We start from the raw sequence: 23,410 nt of genomic DNA on the forward strand, positions 1-23,410 counted from the left end.
AAGCACGATCTCTTAAAAACTTTAAAATGGACACATACACAACCATGCAGCTCACTGAGCAGAGGAGAAGAAGCAGAGAGGCTTGTTAAAGCAGAAGCAGCACAACATTGTAACACCTGAGAAAATCACTACGATGCTCAGTCTGGAGGAGGGTCTGGGCTCTGGTTGTGGTACCACTCTGGTCCTGAAGGGTTGAATCACACGCTCCCACTGAGTGAGAATGGCTTGACGGGCACCAGCCCACCGGCCCGGTCCAGTCAGACGGTACTGATATGGAGTACATGGACCCAGCAAAACCTGCAGAGCCAGTCTGGGGTCCTTCATCATGAGCCACGGTATGCTTGGACAGGCCCCTACCTGCTCTGCCAGAGAGTCCAGGTAAGCTATGTTCTCCACCTGCAGGGGGTTACGCTCGGAGCAGGCATATCTTAAGGAGGGAGATCAAACAAATATGAATGAAACAAAAATGTGTTTCAGTTGCTTCACATTTGACAATAAAGGAGGAACATTTAAGACATATTTGCTCAAATGATGATATTATCAAAATACTGAGGTGCGAATACACTAATATATTATTAAAATCAAATTCTCCTTTACAACAAGTATCACTGCTTCTTTTCCACCAGTGAGTGTAACCCATGATTTTATTTATAAGAAAGTGAGGGGAAAAAAAACATTGAGAAATGAAAGTGCTTTCTTGAATTTTAGAACCATTCTTAAGTTGTTTACAACTCATTCTGTGGCAGCAGGATAACAGCAATGTGAGTGAAGTGCCCTCACATTTTGGGATATTCAATTTCCTTTGCTATGTGTCATAGTGTCAGTGACTGTGACACTAAGCGGTTTCAGTTTTGTCTATTCCAATTACATTGTGTAAATAAATCTTGTTGCTTTAGCTGCTCCTGCCTGCCTTGCCTGTGTTCAGCACATTGAGTCCAAAATTAAAAATTTTAAATGATTACATCAAGGTAATTTTATGTTTCTGTTCCTTGCTCAAATTATATAATGCAATTGTCAATATGACAATAGAATGTGCCAATGTGCCACAGATCTAGGTTTTGTCCAATCGCAAACAAGAAGTGTTGTCCCTCACTTTCCTGTAATCTGTCTTGTCATGTTATGTGAAACATTACATTTGACTTTGTGGTGTTTTCACCCTAAAGGCCACAGTAAGATTGGCTCTGTGCAGCAAAACCGACCAATAAAACCAACAGAAATATGGGAACTTTAATGTCTAAGGTGGAATTGTTTAATTCCCTTTACAGCATATAAAGTACTTTCTGAGCTAAACACAAATCATCTGAAATGTTTTAAATCAGTCAAAGAACGAGGCTATAGTAAGATAAGAACTTTTAAAATGTCCCGTGATACATATGACAGAGTGCTTTTTGATTCAGCATATTTCCATGTTTCTGGTTAATCATATCCTACCTCTGGTGCATTGTTGTGGTGTCTTGCTGAATTTCCTTCACTATAGTCTCCTCTGAGGGGAGGGTTGATAAACCTGCATGGGAGAGAATCAAATCAAACAAACAAAAAAACACACCAAAGCCATTAGAAGACACATTTATCCTTGTGCTTCAGGGGATTTGGGTATCGCTGTAGCCACTGTGGTGCACCTCTTCATAAATATTATAACTAATAATGGAAATATTGAATTTGATGATTGGGAAGCAACATTCTAGTTTGAAAAAGAGGTTCATGGTTCTAATATCACACATATTGCGAAATGCTTTTCCCATCAAGGTAAGGTATATGCTCAAACTGTCCATGTACACATGTAACTGTAATCCTTTACCTTTAAAAACTCTAGTTGCCCAGCGGGCCTGCATCTCAGCCAGTGCATTGATAGCCCCCAAGGCGTGGATGAAGCCCACCACCGCCAGCGTCGGCTGGGTGAGTCCGGGAGGGAACACGTGTTTGTAGAGACGCAGCCTGTAACCACATTTAGCCTGCAGGGCTGAGGGCAGGAAGGGGAAGCTGTAGTTGTAGCCTGTGGCAAACACCACCACATCCACCTGTGTGAAACAAATATAACACTTCAAGATTGAATAAATATTCCCTTCAAACCAAAATGACCAGGGTGGCATCCAACTTTAATAATCTGCAAATTGTGCCATCCCCCCCATCCCCTAAAAGAAGGTTATACTTGTGTAGATAGAGAATTTGTGTTTGCATGTGAGCATCTTATAATTTGTGCAGCCAACTAAATCAGATCTGCGGTTTACTTTGAAAAGTTGAATCTGGATGGCGTTGAAAAGAACAGGGTGCTCTTTGCCCTTTGACTATGAGCATTTAAATGATTTTGTTGTTTTTCTAGTCAGGGACTTGAAACCATCACGATTTGTACAAACATGTGTTATATGACACATTTTCTACATTATGTGACATGGATCCGGCACACACAAAATGTTGATCCACCCTCTAAGAAATGTTCTAATACTGACCTTGTTTATGACGCTCCCATCAACAAAGACCACACTGGACCCACTGAACTCCTTCACGTTTGATTTCACCTGAACACGACCTGCGAGGATCCGAGCCGGCAGCTCGTCGTTTACAACAGGAATCTGTGCAAAAAATCTGCCACAAGAAAACAAACCCACACGACAATCGTTAAACTATGAACTCACTGATGGCAAGGCTGCACAGATAGCAAAGGAAATATGTCTGATATTGTGGGGTGTGATCAAATATAATCACTGAACATTGACCATACAATGAAATAAATGTATCTGCAGTATCTTGATACCCGTGTTTTGGTTTCAGGCCGTATAGTGTGTGGTCAAACGCTTCGTTCAGCTTCTTCTCCAGGATACTGTTGATCCACGAGGGGAAGAGCTTCCGTATCATCAAATGCATTCGAGAAGTCCCAACAAGGTCGGCAGGAAATCCCTCCTGTCCTACACGGCTGACAACCCACGCACCGCTCCTCGTGCTAAGGTACACCTGCGAGTCGGGTCACACCAGAGAGAGGAAATATCAATGTGCTTAACATAATTCACACTGTCAGCAATTGGACACTGTTGTACTTGAAATTAAACCAATACTTAAAAAAAAGAGGTATTTCAGTACCTTCTCAGCAACTCGGCTGATATCCACAGCAATATCACCTCCAGAATTTCCAATCCCAATCACCAGCACTCTTTTCCCCTGCATCCCCTCAGCACTGCGGTATTCCCAGGAGTGGAAATATCTGCCTTCAAAGCTCTCAATACCTGAAACGGTATAAGAAAAGAGATAATGTTCCATATTAAGCTGCATTTAGATAACGTGCACAACAACTACAGTGTGTTTCTTGCTAATGTGAAGGGGAGTACTATTATGAATCCTGGTTACCTGTGAAGTCCCTGAGTGGCAGGTGAGGCTTGGTGAAGTGTCCTGTGGAAACTATCACTGCGTCAAAAACACGAGTCTCCCTCCGGCCATCTCCGCTCTCCGTCTCCACCTCCCACCGGCCTGTCACAGCGAAGTCTGGGCTCTGCTCCACACTGAGCACGCTGGTCTGGGACACAGAACCCCACAGTTGACACACCCTACATCTGAAAATTACAGCTACACATGAACAAAACCTAGAATTCCCGCCCTGCAATCTTATACCACCACCCCCCCCCCCCCTCCCAAAAAAGGGTTTAGAGTTTTAGTGACCTGATCAGGTCATTCTTGAGTCCAAGTAAATGTTTGTACCAAATAAAAATGTCTTCCTTAAAGGTGTTCTTAAAATAGTCACTGCGACCTTTGGCCCACCCACTAGCTGTCACTGGCATAAAAAGGCTTTAGCAATCAACGGTGATAGAAAATATAGGTATTCATCATGTTTTACCCCCCAATTTTTTTTAAATAAAAACATTATGATGATAAAAACCATCAAAATACACAGGGTGGTTTAGGACATTTAGATTTAAAAAAGAGTGTGGCACTATTTCTATCCTCCAGGGAAGCACTCAAAAGATTCTTCTGAATCACTACATTAAAATCCACCTATTTATTTTCCATAACCACCAACAGACTCTCTTACTGTCTAGTTTCATCATTTTCACATTCAAAGTCCAAATAGACGTGTGTTACATTATAATATTTCTCCTCTTAGTAATAACTGACCTGGAAGCGTATGTGTTGCAGCAGCTTGAACTCCTGCACATAGAGGCGCAGATACAGCAGCACCTCAGAGTGGTGCATGTTGTTGGGGAGCTCAGCAGGAGGAGGGAAGTCACTGAACGACATCATCTCTTTGGAGCTGTTGATGACCACCGACTGATAGATGTTGGCTCGGCCAGGCTCTGGCTTCTCCTGAAAAAGATATGATGGACACAAGATTCACTTCTCTGCTTCGTCTGAAATCAAAATCCAATATCGGGACTTTTAGAATACTAGATCACTGCGGTGCCGGTCTGGTTGTAGCATGAACTGTAGATATATTAAGTACGACCCTAATTAACGATTTCAAGCTCAGAATGTTTTTTATTGTATAATCAGAGTATACATGAACAGAGCTGGATTTCTGGTGTGAGCTCACATTCTTGTAGGGAGGTCTATGATCTATTTCACTATTAGTGTGTTTGCATCCAATTCCAGGTTAGCATGTTCTGATTTAAATAAGAAACATTATTTCCAACAATTATTTAACATGTTAATTGCTGATTCGTTCATATGACAAAAGAGAGGGTTTCACTTTCATTTACTGTCCTTCACAGACTAAGAATCCCATGACCATGATTGACCATGATTACAGTTAATCATTAACCTTAAATCTCCATAGTCCTCCGATGTCATGGCTGCTCTCGAAACACGTCGGCTCCAGGCCTTCATCCAAACAGGCCTTGATGCTGGTCAGACCTGAAGGTCCTGCACCGATCACTGCCACCTTCTGAACCATACTGGAGAGGAAACACAGCTAGCAGCAACAGGAATGAGGGAAAGAGTGAAATTTGTGGTTTTGTACTGTGATGTGAAGCCATTTCATGATGAGTGTGTTGCGTCCTTCACACCCCTTTGTTTTCCAGTCATTGATTTGCACATAGTGTGATTGAGTCAATCAAGATAACTGCGTTAAATCTAGAATGAGATGCATGAGTATACTGATCAAGGAGCGGATCCATGACTTACTTGCTTCAATATTGTATGATAGGATCGTTTTTTAAAGTTAAATGATTTATCGTTCTGGATGAAAAACTCAGACATGTTTTGGGGACTGATGAGTGTGTGAATTTAAATGTGGCGTCGTAAGGGCAGTGTTGGGCCTTGTGCTCGCCGGGGTGCCATCCCAGTTGAATGAAGAATGTAATCAGTAGTAGACAAACCATAATTCAAAAAATAAAACAATACATCATTTAAAAATATAAATAAAGAAATGATTTATTTTCTACGATCCTATATTACTCTATTCTGAGTCTTGCTTTCATATTTTTTTAACTTCATCTAAACGAGAAGCTGTTAAATGAAAATAAATGATTTTTTTTCATCTGAGACTTACATTCCCATACATATATGGTGTGTACACACATGCAAGTAGAAAGTGTGAAGCACGACATAGACTAACTGTGCATCTCTGTCATCAACACAGAAACACATGCTGACACACAGACTTTCACCAAAATAACTACGCCAGAAAAAAACATGTCTAAGATTTCACTGCTTTGCACCACAACTAATAACAGACTGTAAAACATTCAAGCTCACCTCTTCTTCTTCACAGCGAGAGAGGACTCACTTACTAAAATGTCCACCTTCTCCTGAATGTAAATGTCTGCTCCCCCCTGTTTACAGATTATATGAGTTACACACAAGGGGCAACATCCCGGGCTGAGCGATGAGGCCAATACGGAAGTGTAAAAAGCTGCAGTTCACTGGGTGGCCACTTGAGGCTGGCTCCAAGAAGGAGTCAATTCCCATTGACTCCCATGTTAAAAAGCCCGACTTTAGAGCAGAATTAAACCTGTTTACAGCATGGTTCAAAAAACGGTTTTAGTCTCAATCACTTAGTTCTTCCTTCATGACAACTCTGAGGGGGGTGAATCTTTTTCTAACTCACTCGTTTAAATTATATAGAGGTTTGATATTATGAATAATTATCACTTGATGGACAGGTGACGTCACCGTTAGCTCGCGACTCCAGCTCCTAGCCTGTTGCCTGCTCGGCTTCACCTGAGCTAACAGGCTAACAGGCTAACCCCCGTCACCGAACAGGACCTGAGTCTGTGAAGAGGTTTCACTCACATATCGGATGAATAATACGGTTTGATGTTCGGCTTGTTCTCCTGACGGATAACTTAAAGACGTCTGCGTTCCCGTTTCTGTGGTAAGTAAAGTATAGTATGTTATGTATGTGTTAGTGTTAGTAGTGATGAGCAGGTATCGGTGTCTCTGTACCTGGCTTGTTAGTTTAGCTCCGCTAGCCTGCAGGCAAGATACCAGCAGTAATGGCGATGCTAACGGGACCGTACGGGAGTTATTACCGACATGAACCGAGACAGGAGACTGTGTGTTTGGAGAATAAGCTCCACCACGTAAGATATCTAATGTTATGTAAAGTTGTTTCACTCGCCAACCCATTTGACTTGACTACGTTACACAGATTATTATTAGGCAGACTGTACTGAATTATTGTGTTAAATAAGTGGACATGCAGAATAATGTATTTTTTTGTCACATAAATCAATTATAGGAAGTGTAACTTTACTAGAATAGACATTCACATAGAGAACCTGAGGCTGATGTCCACCACCTATTTCCTAAGCTGAAATGATTATGATCTGTGTGAAAACATAATTATATAATAAATATGAGAACTGTTTACAACAGTGGTGTGTGGAGATTATAATCTTATCTAAACTGTCTAATTCACTGTAAATTCCATAACAGGCTAAATAAACAAGGTGGCTATAGTAATGGTTGTTATACCAGCCTGTATCAGAACATTTGTGAAACATATAGTTACTATCACATGCAACTTACACATGTAGCGTATTGATATTAACTTATTAACTTATTAAAATTAAAATCAAGTCACAACCAAACACACGACTCTGTAGTAGTGTAGTTAATTTGCTTCAATCTGTTCATTACACGTGTTAAATAAACGGTTACTTTTATAACAATTACATATTAAAAACCACTTGAGGCATGTAAGCATATGATTATGATAATAGATAAAGCAATGGGTTTTGTTGTTGTGTAGTTTCAAGGTTACTTACCTCTAGTGAGTTCGTTGTAAAGATCGCGACCATCCGGAACCAGCAACACCGCAGCGCTAGCCGGTTAGCAGCCGCGGGTAGCATGTAGCCTAGCTCCTTAGCCTGAGCTAACCAGGTAAATTGAGCTCTGCGGGCGTGGCTCAGCTGTCAGTCTTCACTCGCGCTCCTCCTCTTTGCCCATTTATTGGTTAGCCAGGAACTAGGAGGAGTCAGCACCGGCAAGATGGCGCCGGGTGAACGCCTACTACTAGCCTCATTTTCACTCTTCAGAAACCAACGGGTGACGTCACGGACCCTACGTCCATTATATATACAGTCTATGGTTACACAGTGATGTTTTAACCATGTTTTAACCGGTCTGACTCACCGGATGTTCACTCCCATTGGCCGATTATTATTTCAGAGGGCATGCTCCTCCTCTTCCGCTTACGTCCTGTTACTGTTTTCAATCCTCTTTGCTGAGGCGGGAATATGAGAGTGACCTCTGACCAGGCAGAGTTGATGCTGAAAATGAGAAACTTTGGACTGAATCATTACACATGGCACATATTACTGTGGCGTTTCTTAGCTGTTTAAATAAAGCCACTGCTTTTCCACTTGCTAATGTCAAGTATATCCACTTGCGGCCATGTCATAGACTGTATATAGGCTTCAAAACTGGAGTTCACAAACCAATGGGTGACGTCACAGTAGGTTACCACAGTCTATGGTTGCCACTTGGGCCATGTGGGCGCTGTAAACCACACCCACGACTTACCCAGTTGAATTACATGTGCCCCCTCCAAACCCTGCGGTGGCCACGCAAGACATTAGACTACAGTACATGAAAAATAGATTGAAAGTATTATTATTTATCAGTTTAGCAACTATTAAGCAAAGACGTAGGGGGCAACGTACTCATCACCTGATGACACTGAGATCATGTGTTCTTTGTGTTTGTTTTTGGTCTCATTGAGGAATGAACAAGCCAAACAATAGACGCTCAGATTAACAATTTGAAAAATACAGGTATTTCTAGCAATTAGTAAGAAGAAATAATGAGGAAAACTATTGTAATTTTAATATGAATGTATTTTTTATAATTATTTACATTCAAATGTAGGCTATACTTTTTATTTGAGTACATAAAAAACTCTTGTAAACATCCCTGTAGCATATATATTACTTCACTGTTGGCCCACTATAAGTAGAAAAAATATACTTTTCTTTGGCAAGCCCGGTTTCAGAAGCCTCATCTATCCCCTCTTTTTTTAAAACAATTAACAATGAAAAAAAATTTAAATGGTAAAATGGATTGAAGTTTAAGTTTAGTGAGTATTGTTTTTAACAATCCACACCCACTGTACTACATAGCGATATGATCACTATATAAGTGGATATACATTTTAATAGTATATCCCTCTCCATCTTGGAATGAAGTTGTTAAGATAATGAAATCCATAGGTAATGTCAACATTTCATAAATCTAGGAAACCTGCTGATTGAAATTCCTCCTGTTCTCTCATTCAATGAGGCATCTACATACATGTATCTAAGGAGTACTTATGCTCTAAATTGAAATAAAGAGATGAAAAGACAGAGTCTATGAGTCATATCAAGTAGATTTTACATCACAAGGAAAAACAATACAGCATAAAGCACAACCTGAAATCACTTAGTATATAAAAGAGAACTCTAATATCCAAACCTTAAATGGCAAATATGAAACATTTTTGCAAACATACTTATTATAAATGTTGTGATATATCATCAGACATCAGACAGGAATCATGCTAAATTGAAATCTGGGCTCCTGCCCCAGCAACATTAAAGAAAGTATTTTCCGTTTTGAAATTGACTTTCCGGTGCAGAAGATGACCGTTAGTCTAGAGCAACATGTTAACAGGGTCTGAAAATCCAAACCCAGAGTGTGCACTTTCGGAGCAATGGACTTTTGCACTGACACTTAAGAGTTAGAAAAACACATATACTGTATATGTTATACATTGGATTATACATTAGCTGATCAGTTCACAGTGTAGGACTCGTCTACATTCATTGTCAGGGGGTAATGCTGTGCTCGTTTTGCACTCGTGGTTCAGTGTCCTCAACCTGTGAGTGGTGGGAGAGAGACAACTCTCTCCATTGTTTTAACTGTGGGCTGTAGTGTTTTGCTGACCATCTTATATATTGGACGTTTACAATATGTACATTAAATTAAAAGAAAAGGAACAACAGAAAAGATAACAAGTTGTCAAAAAAATTAAAAGCCAAGAGGTGGAGAGACAGAGAAAATGAGGCCGGTCAAAGTCTTTTAAAAAACTGTTTACTCTTCAGTATGAACTGTGATTTCCTACGCTACAGTTTTCCCCTTTCAACTTTTTTTACATTTGATACAGATTTGTCTCTTTTATTTAATTTACCTCTTCTACTCTTATATTTAAATTTTTTACGTCTTATTTTTATTTATTGAATATGAATTTTATTTCAATATTTTATTATTCTCTTAATCATTTTACCTCTTCTAACCTTTTATACTTTTATTAAATCTTCCATTCTTGAAATTTTGTTTTAAACCGTGTTTTTAGATAAATGCTTTTCTATAAGTTTTATCTAGGAGGATAAGAAGAAGAAGAAACCGACAGAGTCTCTTCCGTGACTCAACTTTTTATATAATCTATGGACTCAACCCAGCTCATGAACTATATTTGGAAGTTCAACTTCCTTCTCGTTTGTGCTGTGGCTGCAGCTGGACCCTACTTGTTTCAATCCCCTTTGCTATGGTCGAAAAACGAGAGCAACCAGACAGAGTTCACGCTGAAAATGACAAACTTTGGACTGAATAATTAAACATTACACATAGAACTGTTGATGCAAATGTTCCAGCAAAACAAGTCCCAACCAACACGACTGTGATTGATCGAACCATAAAAAAATAAACCAGAGCGTGTCTTTCTTTTGTAATCCAGGATAATGATCAACTTTGACCCTAACCTGACAAACTGAAGTGTGACACAGGGGAGTTAAAATATCACTGCAGTGGTTAAAGTGGGGAATTATTTATGCTTAAGATTACGATGATAGAAAAACAGGACAAAGTGCAACTATATCGAGAAGGTTGGGCCTCCTCAAGAAGATAAATAGTCAAATCTAAGTTGGGACAATAACAATCTAAGAAAAGATTCCATGAAGACCATCAACACAAGCAGATGTTCTCACAGTAGTTTTAGGATATTTCTGTTGTGTACCTTACTGGTCTAAGGGCATCTTAGAGCATCTCATATTTGTATCACTATGGTCTCTGGTCCAGCCTCCCTGAAGACCCGGGGTCTGCAGGAGAGAATGTGGATATTTCTACATATACATTTCTATTTCTATTTTTATTTATCTCGGGAATTTATTCATACACCTTAGACTGTTTTGCAGATATATCCATTTACTCCTTATTTACCTACTTTCTCTGGTTTTATTTACTGCTCTTTTAGTATTTTATTCTTTTATCTGTATTTTACATTTATCCTTTCACATCTCTTTTAGAATTCGAGTTGTATCTTTTCCTGATTAATTTGAGTATTTTAATCTGTATTTATCTTTCTTTTCATGCCCTAGGTGTTTTCTATTTTCAAATGTATAATATTCATGACAGCTGACTTCCTGCTAATATTTGTCTTGTTCTGGATGTATGGATGGGAGTCTGTGGATCGCTAGGGGGCTGATTTTATAGACTCTGTAAAGCATTTTAGGGATTGATTTATTGATGTAATTGCACTTTGAGTGTGTACCTCCATTTCATGATAAACTACATACAGACTCGGTAGAACAAATTTTGAACTAATCACTGTTTTAATGCATATTTCATTCAAAGCAATTGCATTTTATTCTATCACAAGTTTGTTGGCAAATATCTTTGATTCAGTTCAATGAGTCAACTGTAATAACAATACCCCCTTTTTTTTAACGGTTACATTAACACATAATTGTCTAAATTCAAATCAAACACAATAGCAGAAATATAAAGAATAAAACAAACTTGTGTAAGGTTCTGTAAATCTGTGATTAGGTAAAAAGGAGTCCCCATAAATCTTATATCTCAGGAATTGTGAAGAACTAAATTGACAATTTTCAGGCAAACTTAAGTGTTATTATATGCATAGTTTATGTATTTATGGTTCTGAGACTTCCTGGTAAACAATGAATCAGACAGTACAGTAAAACAGCAGGGGGAGACAGAACTTCATGAACGGAATTAAAACATCAGTAAGGCTTGTTGTGCCATCTGGAACATGAACAGGTAGAACCTGATCTTGAGGGTATTCAAGGTGAGGAGTAAGTAATACCTTGAGCACTTGTGAAAAGTAGCACCGCGTACAAAGGGGAGTTGCAGGTATAGTTTTACCTGCAGGAGCAAGGCTGGTTGGGTTGTTTTGTCTCATGGAGGTTGAGTGAGACAGGTCCACACCTCCAGTCTGGTATGCAGGGAAGAAAAAGCAAGAGGACAATAGCTCCAGTGTGTGGTGTTTTGTGTTATCAGGTTTGAATGTGTGTGACACATTCTTCTCATGCATTTAAGACCTGTTTCCCTGCAGGGTTTATCCTGGCTGAAAGTACGTCAACATATAAGGTATTTTAAAATGGTCATGGAATTAGCAGTAACTTTATAGTAATTAAATGATTCACAGCTTCACAGTGGGACATTGTCATTTCAACAACCTGAATTATAGCACATGAACACAAACAAGTTGGATGAATTACTTCCCTACTTGGGAAATTGGACCATTCAAGAGGCACATGAATCCAGCAGATAGATAAGTGGCTGTGCACAGAGAAGCCTGTAGCATGAGAAGCGTCAGGATCTTCTGGTTTAACCAGTATACCAGTTGTCCATCAAAAAGATCCTGCTCCTCTCAAGAAACTCAGCTGCACCCTGCAGCGCTGGAAGATTTTTCGACAGAAGTACAGCCATTATCACACTTCCTCCCAATGTGAGCAGCCCAGGGAGGGAAAAGACAGATTGCCCAGGCTCTGGTTCTGGTACCGCTCGGGTTTTGAAAGGCTGAGCAACCCGCTTCCACTGAGTGAGGATAGCATGTCGGGCTCCGGCCCATTGTCCAGGTCCAGCGAGACGAAACTGATACGGAGTGAAGGGACCAAAGACGACCTTCAGCCAGAGCACAGGGTCTCTCAGGAGTAGTGCCAGAAGGTTTGGTTGAACTCCTACCTGTAATCGTAGGTCTAATATGAATGTGTCTTTCATATGTACATAGTAACACAGGTTCACCCGAAGCAAACTGTACTGACCTCCTTGGCCATGAAATCCATGTATGTGATGTAATCCACATGGAGAGCAGCCTGTAGTGGGCAGGTGTAGCTGAGAACATGAAGGAAAGGAAATAATTCATTCATATACAATTAAAAACACAAAGGTTTGAGTTTAATTATTTTCTATCACACACATAAATAATGATGGCCATGGTAATATCAGTGTGTCAATGATCTCTACCTTTTCATGGATCTCTGTCTATCAGACTCAAGGACTTCCAGCATTTTCTCCTGAGAAGGAAGATGCCTCGAACCTTTAAAGGGATACAGCACAGAGTAACACATCTTGCTTATTAGGCCTTTTTGTGTGAGTTTGTGTGTAAAGCTGTGTATTTACCTGAAAAGACCTTGACAGCCCACCGTGCCTGCATTTCTACTGTGGGCATGATTGGTCCGCTTGTTCGAAAAAATGCAATAATGGCCAGTGTGGGGTGTTGGAGAGAAGGAGGGAACAGTCTCCTGACATTAAAAATAATTGTGAAGAGATGCTTTGAATGGGTTAACAATAAGCAATAGCTCCAACAAAATTAAGATCGTCATACATGAGTGTTCGATGTACTATCACAATCTAGTAATTATTTTTGGTGTCGTGTAATGACGCATCTCCACTTCCTCCCTCTATCCAGAAATGAAGCCCAAATCTCTGGATTCTGCCGTCTTGAGCCTGAGTATGTGCAGTAGTGATCTGGGAATGGAGCCGCTGTATCGCGGAAACTGTCCATGGACAGGCTCAAGAAAAAGTTATCAGTTCTATCTTTACAACACACTTACTTGTACAATGTCAACTCTCCATGAGTCCCCTCAGACAAAGCTGGAGGCAGGAATGGAAAGGTTCCATTATATCCAGTACAGAAGACCACAGCATCGATGTTCTCCTCCACTGTGCCATCTTCAAACACAACTCCCGTTTCCACAAACGCTTTCAAGTTGGGCTTCAGGACCAGCGCCCCTTGAAGGATTTGGCCAGGAAGACCATCATTGATCAAAATCCCTCGGTCCAAAATTCTGTGAAAGTGAGGAAATGATAAACATGGAAATAAAACTTTTCCCTCACATTACGGACTAAAACAGACCTCACATAAGCCTTTTTTAGGCATGGACTGGACATTTTCCAGAGTTTTCCTTTCAAATATGAAGAACACAGCAGGAGATTCAGAGTCAGAAGCATCCAACAACAGGACATGATGTAAAAATTCCACTGGGTTTTCGTTTACACCACATCAACACTGGCATTGGCCCTTACAGTCAAAAGCTCTTGAATCTTGTTGTCTTTGTTGCTGTTCTTTACGTGTGAGACACCTCTTTTTCATCCTGAAATATTTGCATTCTTCCAGTTTCACATCCGTTCAAATTTCATCGACGTGTCCGCTCACTGTGAATTTTCCACATATTTGCCTGCTGTATTGTCACATGAGCTCACTTTGCGTTTTGGATGAATGGGGGTTTAAAGATATAATGGTTAAAAAACAAACAGTGACATAAAAAGATGTACGACAGGAAACCAAGATTCATGTGTCAGAGAGAAAGATGCAGGTAAAAAGGTGTCACCTGTGTCTGGGCTGCAGGCCGTACAGTCTGTGGTCATATTTCTGGTTCAGTGCTCGCTCCACTACCCAGTTGATCAGGGTCTGGGGGAGGAGCAGTTTGAGGATATTGATGCGTCTGGAGATGTTCATCATGTCCAGAGGCAGACCATTGGTAGACATCCTGCCAGTCACCCAGGCCCCTTCTCGTGTGCTGAGAAATATCTGTTAGAGAGAAGAAGAAGATAGTGTAAGTTTATGCATATATTCTGTAGATACAGTAAAGATGAGACACATTCAAAATAATGTGTGACACTGAATGTCAGCGTTCTGTTCCTATCATAGACCTTAGAGATGAACAATGTGTCTCCACTCGCTCCTGCTAAGTAGAAATGATAGGGGTAGGAATTAGGGATGCACCGATATGGAAATTCTTGGCCGATACCGATATTTAAAACAACAATCTAGCTGATAGCCGATACCGATATTTGTTTATTACTTGAATAATATGAAAAACACGTATTAGTGTAACTTTAGATGCCATGGATGGACATAGACACCTATTCAGCCAAACATTTAACAATATCACCAGGCCTACTCAAGACATCATCTCAACTGTAAACAGTTGGTTGCAATGCAGCCTTACAAAACACTAGCATAAACCCTTAGGGAATGCCATATAAATTCAAGTCAAGATGCAGTGCTACTACTAGCTTGCTGTGCAACACAACACAATAGGAGGTGTCGGGGTAAATGACGTATTCTCCAAGCAAGCCTTTAGCCCCCCCCCTCTCTCTCTTTTTATCTATATGACTGCTTGTGTGGCTGTAGTGGATGGGCAGAGGGGGACATTTAATTATGTGATTGGGAAAATTGGGAAAATTAAAACTCCAGGACAACAGAAGGGGAATACAAAGTATGGGATGCATATTTGATCATTTATATCATATAAAATATGTCATTTATATCGTTTAAAATAATTTTTCAGTCTGTTTCCTGGCGCGATACGCTCGCTCGCACGCCGAAACCATCGGTGAAGGGCGCTGGCGCGGCGCGGCGCATCGCAGCCCATGTGAACCGCACAAAGGTTTAACAGGGGGGTGGATGGGAGGCGCCTGGCTTTCCTTGGCGCTGCGTGGCGCGGCGCGGCGCTTCAGCGCCCGGTGTAAACCCGGCGTCAGTGTACCATAATCTGGATGCCAGATTGGCAGGCTGCAGAAAACATACCTATGAACATCGGCCAATGTTATCGGTGAAAGTCAAGTTTATTACCGATACGCCGATGGCAGTAAACGAGGCAAATATCGGCCGCTACCGATATACGGCCGATACATCGGTGCACCACTAGTAGGAATCTATGAACGCTGCCATCTTGTGCATTGGGATCCACAGTCTGCGCAGTCTGTGATCGGGATGGAGTCGTGGTAGCGAGATCCTTCCGACACAGATGCTCCACCAATCATGAGCCAGTCTCTGCTGTCAATCCTGATGACCATTTTCACAGCAACAAATATCTAAAGAGAATGTCACTTAGTAGAGCGAATACCTCCACCAAGGCAGTCCCCTTATGAAACCACATTTAAATTCTCTAGATCTCGAATTTTATTTAATCTGCATCAAATTTCACACACCCATAAATATCAGTCCCCTTAACATGCCTCATCAAGATCTATCAATTATTCTCTGTGAAATCAACAAAAGTGTAAGTACCAGCCATATCTTGCATATCTTGGAAAGAGAAAAAAAGGTTCCTAGATCTGCCCCCTGATCCAGATCCGCACCAAGACTTAATGAGTTTTTTACTGACCAATACCACATCTTTCTACCAAGTTTCATGATCATCCGTTTTGTAGTTTTAGCTTAATCCTGCTAACTAACAGACAAACAAACCAACTGAAACAAATCCTTAACCTCCTTGGCAGCGTAATTACCACTAAACTTAAAATAAAAATGAAAACCAATGTAATAAGAACTACCTAAAATTACAGAAACCATCTTTGAGAAACATTTCTTTGATGTGTACTTTGACTTTACAGTTTGGCCCATGTCCTATCCACTAGTATGGAGTATGACTGATACTGCAGCCAGCCACCAGGAGGCGATTGAGATGCTTTGGCTTCACTTCTGATGAGCAGTCATGTCGTCCATCTTTATGTACCCCTAACCCTATGGTCTCTATACAGTTAGATAAAAAGGGATGCGTGTATAGAAAATGTCTTCTACACTATTTTGCCATGTAATAAAAACTTTACACTGTAAGAAATAATAATGTATCTCTAAGGATAAACCTCATTACAAAAATCTACAGAATTAGTTCAAAGCCCATAACTGTTTCAGGACCACGTGTATGTTGTCAAGAAGCATTGGAGACAAGGCTTTTCAGCTCTTTTCTGTCTTACCTTCTTAGAAGATCTACTGATCTCCACAGCAATGTCCCCTCCGGAATTTCCCATGCCAACCACCACCACCCTCTTTCCTCTCAAGGCCTCTGCATCTTTATATTCCCAGCTGTGAAAACACCTGCCAGTAAAGGTCTCATATCCTGGAGGGAAACAGATGGTGCAGTGGCAAAGGAAGACAATAAGGTGCGCTCATTCCAAGAAAAAAAGGTTCCACTTTGATCCCTCAGTGTGCTTGATAATACTGATAAATCAGCTGTTTGTTGACTGACCTGTTAAACCTGACAGGGGTAATGTTGGATTAGTGTAAGGACCCGAACAGACCAGGACAGCATCAAAGACGAGCCTTTCTTCCTCTCCATCCCTGTTTATGGTCACTACGTCCCACTGACCAGACAGAGAGAAATCTGGTCTTTGTGTAACACTCCTCACCGTGGTCTGAGTGTGCACAGTGAATCATGTTAAGATTTTACATAGATTTGTGTGATAAATCCGTGACACTCTTGGCGTGTTTAACTACCTGAAAGTTGATGTATCTGAGCAAGTGAAAGTGCTCAGCATAGAGACTGAGGTACTGCAGGAGCTGAGAGTGGAGCATGTAGTTTGGATAGTCATCTGGCATGGGATAGTCACTGAAACACATCATCTCTTTTGAGGTGTTGACCACCAATGAGCGATAGATGCTGGCTCGCTGTGGCTCAGGGGCCTCCTGATGACACAGAAAAACAAGATATAAAGAAAACAATCACTCTGATGGAGACATTTTGTCATTTTATCCAGTGACTACAAATTATTTCTATGTTCAAGCTACGCAAACTTCTATAAAGAAGATACATATGGGGGAGGCTGTGAAAAGCTCACCTTAAATCTCCACAGGCCACCAATGTCATCACTGCTTTCAAAGCAGACAGGCTCCAGGCCCTCATCAACACAGATCTTGATACAGGCCAGACCTGAACTGCCTGCTCCGACCACCGCGACCCGACGAACCATGACTCAACGCCTCTGTAGAGAAGGACTGAATCAGAAAGAGTCTATGGCTTGTCGTGGCAATTTCTGCAATCCCACTTTAACAACGAGGAACGAGACACAATTCTCTTACAGTATTGTCACACTTTAATGCTCAGAGCATGGTGCATACGACAAAGGTTAGTTTGTAATATGCACACCGATGGGAAACAGTTCTTTGTCTTTATACATTTGGCTCATCCCTCCTACTCTGGTTGGGGATGTTACAAAGTGTTGGGCCATGGTTCTTTGTGAAACCACACTTCGGCCTACATGTGCCGTCAAAGCCTGAAGCAGCATGTCCCTCCAGGACTCAGTCTCCCAGGGGCCATCAAAAACCAGAGCAAGGAACTCAGTCTCCCAGAGGGCATCAACTTCACACAGAGGTGTGAAAACCCCCCCAGGGACACAGGTTTCAACTCCCATTGGTCACTCTGGACCCCATGACCTGTGAGGTCACCGGGCCAATATAAGGCCTGTTCTCCCCCTCTTCTGGCTCTTCTGCCCTCTTCCTACAATCCTTCCACAGGAGGGAAGGCTGTCGAGCCTCTTCTCCAGCTCACATCTTCTCTTCCCATCCAACTCTTCGAGAGGAGCACAAAGGTGCAGCTTCCAGCTCATCTCACCAAGGAAACCTCCTCGCCCTCCAAGCTCTACCAACGTCCTAGCAGCGATGCGATGTCCTGCAGGAAAACTTCAACCAGCAACTGAGCTACACAGCTCAACAGAAACCAGCAAGACGACACAAAACTTCGAACTGCACAGCAACTTTCCTTTTTCCCCTTTCCACGGACGGGTAACACAACTGGGCTTAATAATTATACTAGGCTAAGCAAGACTGTTTATTTGATTCTGTGTGATGTTTATAAGTTTGATTTGTGGTATTGTGATATTTTGGGTACAAGTTATTGAGAAAGTAATGTTAGTCTGTTATGCTCTGCACAGTCTTTCGTTGCATCCAATCTAGTAACTTTGTCTAATTTGGCACACACACAGACACATGCATATCCCTTCACCTCATTATCTCTACAGGTCGTAAACATTCCATAGGTGGGGGAAGGGTGTTATCTCTTTGGCCAGCCGCCATTTTGGAAGCACACAGACACACAGACACACACATGTATACTCATATACACATCTTTGTTTAGTAATTACACTGTTAGTAATTTGTGTTTTTATACTTTATTATATTCATAATAAATGTTTTCCTTTCACAAATGCTTTTTTATTAATGTTGCATAAGTGAATTTTGCCAACCTCTACACTGTCAAGAACTCCATATCCTTCAACTTAGCTAACTATCTATATGGTAATTTTGGTTATAGTTATTAATTTAATTGTTAATCAGAGTTCCAAATTTGTAGTTAGTACTTTTATGAGACTTATTCAATAAATTGGCTATCTTTTCCCTTCCTTTGAAGGGTGGTGCCCCGAGGTAACTTTAATCAATTAAAGTTATTATTTAATATTAATAATAAAATATGAATATTTAATTTTGATAACCAAATTTATTGAATGCCAAAAGGCACACCATTTTATGGTATCACGTTTAATGCATTATGGCACAACAAAAGTCAAAGGTCAGGATCTTCTGATGACATGAAAACAACAATGCCTTAGTTAAAGCAATCAGGCCAATATTCATTTAGTTGTACAGTATACAGCATGATCAAGGTTACATTGTATGAGATTCAATCATGATCAATCAAAGGGGAAATTAACATGATCATATTGTGGTCAAAATGTTACATTTCCCTTACAATCCCCCCTTTTGATCATGTTGGATCAACGCTTAAAGTAAACACTTTATAAGGTGGGGGAATCCCACTCTGTCAGGGGTTGACCGATTGAGGTTACTTCAGTTGTGTGCCAAGATCATCAACATTAGATGGTGGAATCCAGTCTGGGATAGGGTAGAGGTCAATTTGCATAGCAGTAACAATGGCCTTAGTGCATTGTTTGCGTATCAGACCAATCATACAAGTGATAACAGAAATAGCAATCAAAAACATGACAATGCTTACAATCAATGTGCGAAAGAACGATGTACCCATGGATGACAGGGGGCCAAACACCTTCGAAAAAGAGTCCCACCCGTGCACATCATGCAGATCTTTTATCCCTTGTTCAGTATTATGTTTTAGCTTAGTTATCTCTGCGTCATTACTAGCAATATAGGAACAACATTCAGTATGAATAACTTGACATACACCACCCTGAGAGGCCAGCAAAAGGTCCAAGGCCGTTCTGTTTTCTGTTGCTACACGTGCTACATCGTCTAAGCGCCTTGATGTAGCTGTTATGGCGGCTGTAGAAAGATTCATGTGACGTTCTAACACTGTGGATAGTGACTGAATCTCTTCTTGGGACGTAAACACCCCATATGAGGGTATTAGGAGTCCTAATACTCGTTGGGTGGTTGTTATTGTGCGTCTGGCCCTGCGGTGGAGTGATGATAGCTCTGCTGCAGATACTTCCCTGATTAGGGGTACTAAAAACAGTCTGTGTAAATGATCTGTTTTGATCTGGTAGTCCCAGTGTAGGTGTAGAAGTCAGTCTGTTGTAGCTGGGTAAATGCTGTGTCAGCGTTTGTCATCCACGTCAGGTTGTCTGTTGGTCTCAGTCCTTGGCCATGCATAACATACAAGAGTGGAGCCTCCAGGAATGCATAATCACAGATCCACTGTCTACAGTAGCCTGTCATCCCTAAAAATGACATTAATTGTCTTTTGGTACGCGGTTTTGGAATCTTGAGGATGGCTTCCACTCGTTTTGAGCTCAATGTTTTACTGCTGCTAGAAATTTCGTGTCCTAGGAAAGTTACACTTTTCTGGACAAATTGCAGCTTAGCCAGGCTGGCCTTGTGGCCCTGGTCTGCAAGATATTTTAGCAATGCTACTGTGTCGACTTTACAGGCCTGTTTTGTTGGTGAACAAATCATCAACATATTGTATCAGCGCGCTTCCCGCTGGTAACTACAAGTCCTCAAGACTTGCATATAACACCTGTGAGTCGACTGCAGGGGATTCCACAAAACCTTGGGACATACATCTAAATGTATATGATTTGCCCTGGAATGTGAAAGCAAACCAATACTGAGAGTCCGGATGAACTGGGACACTGAAAAATGCATTAGCCAAATCAACAATTGAAAAAACCACGTGCTTTCTGGTGGAACTAGAGAACTAGTAATAAAATTGCTTTCTTTATCTTCCTGGAACCAGCTTTTTCAAACTCTGTGTCTGGTCCTTCACTAACTGTGGCTGTGCAATGTAAATCAGATGCTTGCATGACGTCCTGTGTGTGCTATTTCAAGCAGATCTTAGGTTATGTACCTGGGCCTGCATATTACAAACTAACCTTTGTCGTATGCACCATGCTCTGAGCATTAAAGTGTGACAATACTGTAAGAGAATTGTGTCTCGTTCCTCGTTGTTAAAGTGGGATTGCAGAAATTGCCACGACAGGCTCCACGGATCAGTGAAGCTGCAGCTAGGAACAACATTGCAATATTAACTATTTCTTATCAGTTTTACTTATTTCATTCATTCACTTAGTCTACTCAGTAGAAATATACTTTATTTTATTTAAAAAATGTATACTTAGGTGTATATTTTATAATATATATATTATATTTTATTTTGACACTTTAGTTTTATTTTATATGGGTACATATTAGGGCTGTCAAACGATTACAATTTTGTGGCTCAAAGCGGGGTCCCCCGGGGCCCCACGATCCACGTGACGTCCCGCACCGGTGACCTAGCCTCGACGTTCCGCCTGTTCATCACACCGACGGTAGAACATCATCCTGGAGATGACGAATCGGGAGGGTCGTCGAAAATAAGGTGACGAATGGAAAGGGATGGACGAGACCGACCTGCACGCCTACGTAGGGCTGCTGATCTTAGCGGGCGTGTACAGGTCCCGGGGCGAGGCCGCCGCCAGCCTGTGGGACGCCGAGAGCGGCCGGGCGATATTTCGTGCCACGATGCCCCTAACACTCTTCCACACGTACTCCAGACTACTGCGCTTCGACGACCGCGAGACGAGACGCATGAGACGAGCCACGGACAAATTGGCGGCCGTGCGAGAGGTCTGGGACGCGTGGGTGTCGCGGCTACCGCACCTCTACAACCCGGGGCCCGAAGTGACCGTGGATGAGCAACTGGTTCCGTTCAGAGGTTAGTCTTTTTTAAAAAAATATTATTATTATGTTATGTTATGTTATGTAGATAGCGGCTGCTAGTCCTCATCTCATCTCTTCTCCTCCTGTTTTTCTCCCTAGGCCGGTGTCCGTTCCGTCAGTACATGCCCAGCAAGCCGGCGAAATACGGGATCAGGTCAAGGGCTGCTCACTTGTCTATTGCCCTACGTGTGCGTCCTAATATGGGGTGGGCTATGTGAGGGGGCCAACAGCCGGGGGAAGCAGGGACAACAAAAGGGTTAATCAAACTCAAAGATAACCTTTATCCTAAACAATTGGGGCATCTTAGCCTTTGCTCTTTTTTTCTTTCTTTAGCAAATATAGGATGGTTGAATAAAACTTTTTTATTTTCTTTTTTAAATCAAACAAACAACCAAACCTTTACACAATTAAATGTGAATGTGGAATCTGAGCCCATCTGTAGAAGCAGTGTTGAGCCAGTTCACACTTAAAAAGAACGAGTTCCAAGTTCAGTTCATACAGATGAAAAATGAACTCTCTAGTTGTACTGAGCACAAAATGTAGACGAGTCATTTTCATGAAGCCTCATAAACTTTGGAGCCAATCCAACAAACACTCATGTTGTGCAATAATGCATTAAACGTGATACCATAAAATGGTGTGCCTTTCGGCATTCAATAAATTTGGTTATCAAAATAAAATATTAAATATTAATATTTTATTATTAATATTAAATAATAACTTTAATTGATTAAAGTTACCTCGGGGCACCACCATTCAAAGGAAGGGAAAAGATAGCCAATTTATTGATTAAGTCTCATAAAGGTACTAACTACAAATTTGGAACTCTGATTAACAATTAAATTAATAACTATAACCAAAATTACCATATAGATAGTTAGCTAAGTTGAAGGATATGGAGTTCTTGAAAGTGTAGAGGTTGGCAAAATTCACTTATGCAACATTAATAAAAAAACATTTGTGAAAGAAAAACATTTATTATGAATATAATAAAGTATAAAAACACAAATTACTAACGTATACGTACTAAACAAAGATAGGTATGTGAGTATGCATGGGTGTGTGTCTGTGTGAGTCAGCGTGCTTTCAAAATGGCGGCTGGCCAAAGAGATAACACCCTTTCCCCCCCTATTGGAATGTTTACGACATGTAGAGATAATTAGGTGAAGATTTATGCGTGTGTCTGTGTGTGTGCCAAATTAGAGAAAGTTACTAGATGCATGCAAGGAAGGACTGAAGAGCATAACTAACATTTAACTTTCTCATAACTTATAACCACAATATCACAACACCACAAATCAAACTTATAAACATCACACAGAATCGAATAAACAGTCTTGCTTAGCCTAGTATAATTATTAAGCCCAGTTGTGTTTCCCATCCGTGGAAAGGGGAAAAAGAGTTGCTGTGCAGTTCGCAGTTTTGTGAAGTCGTCTTGCTGGTTTGTGGCTCCTGCCTTTGTGGTTCTGTTGAGCTGGGCAGCTCAGTTGCTGGCTGAAGTTTTCCTGCAGGACATCAAGTCGCTGTGCTCCTCTCGAAGAGTTGGATGGAAAGAGAAGATGTGAGCTGGAGAAGCCAGGCTTCTTCCCTCGGCGATGCAGGGAAAGAAGCTGGACAGCCTTCTCTCCTTGGAAGGATTGTAGAAAGAGAGAAGAAGAGGGGGAGACCTGGCCTTATATTGGCCCGGTGACCTCACAGGTCATGGGGTCCAGAGTGACCAATGGGAGTTGAAACCTGTGTCCCTGGGGGGGTTTCACACCTCTGTGTGACGTTGCCGCACCCTGGGAGGCCTTGCTCTGG

General features: G+C 41.2%; 2 protein-coding genes and 1 long non-coding RNA gene across 4 annotated transcripts in view; 1 reads left to right on the plus strand and 2 right to left on the minus strand.

Annotated features, from left to right (window-relative positions):
* Nucleotides 1-4,952, minus strand: LOC117760234 (dimethylaniline monooxygenase [N-oxide-forming] 5-like). Its single transcript, XM_034583095.1, has 9 exons — nt 4,745-4,952; nt 4,102-4,290; nt 3,340-3,505; nt 3,076-3,218; nt 2,753-2,949; nt 2,448-2,583; nt 1,799-2,018; nt 1,432-1,504; nt 1-427 (listed from the first exon to the last, which is right to left on the minus strand). Exons 1-9 carry the CDS (start codon nt 4,874-4,876, stop codon nt 52-54), a joined length of 1,632 nt encoding a protein of 543 aa, XP_034438986.1. The 5' UTR covers nt 4,877-4,952; the 3' UTR covers nt 1-51.
* On the plus strand, nt 3,874-17,592 carry LOC117760242. Its single transcript, XR_004613645.1, has 3 exons — nt 3,874-3,884; nt 15,554-15,573; nt 17,441-17,592. It is a non-coding gene; the product is annotated as an uncharacterized LOC117760242 (long non-coding RNA).
* Nucleotides 10,641-23,410, minus strand: part of LOC117760231 (dimethylaniline monooxygenase [N-oxide-forming] 5-like) — an 18,962-nt gene continuing 6,192 nt past the window's right edge. Inside the window, exons 3-12 of one of the 2 annotated variants that reach the window (XM_034583090.1) lie at nt 17,275-17,418; nt 16,934-17,122; nt 16,686-16,851; nt 16,414-16,556; nt 14,040-14,239; nt 13,263-13,496; nt 12,829-12,950; nt 12,673-12,745; nt 12,471-12,540; nt 10,641-12,390 (exon numbers count right to left, since the gene is read on the minus strand). In XM_034583090.1, the coding sequence (XP_034438981.1) occupies nt 12,034-12,390; nt 12,471-12,540; nt 12,673-12,745; nt 12,829-12,950; nt 13,263-13,496; nt 14,040-14,239; nt 16,414-16,556; nt 16,686-16,851; nt 16,934-17,122; nt 17,275-17,406 (1,686 nt within the window). In that variant the 5' untranslated portion in view covers nt 17,407-17,418 and the 3' untranslated portion in view covers nt 10,641-12,033. Of the gene's footprint in view, nt 12,391-12,470; nt 12,541-12,672; nt 12,746-12,828; nt 12,951-13,262; nt 13,497-14,039; nt 14,240-16,413; nt 16,562-16,685; nt 16,852-16,933; nt 17,123-17,274; nt 17,419-23,410 lie in introns of both variants that reach the window. The other variant, XM_034583091.1, reaches the window with a different exon arrangement.

The sequence above is a fragment of the Hippoglossus hippoglossus genome, chromosome 4, assembly GCF_009819705.1.
Source record: "Hippoglossus hippoglossus isolate fHipHip1 chromosome 4, fHipHip1.pri, whole genome shotgun sequence".
NCBI lineage: Eukaryota > Metazoa > Chordata > Actinopteri > Pleuronectiformes > Pleuronectidae > Hippoglossus > Hippoglossus hippoglossus.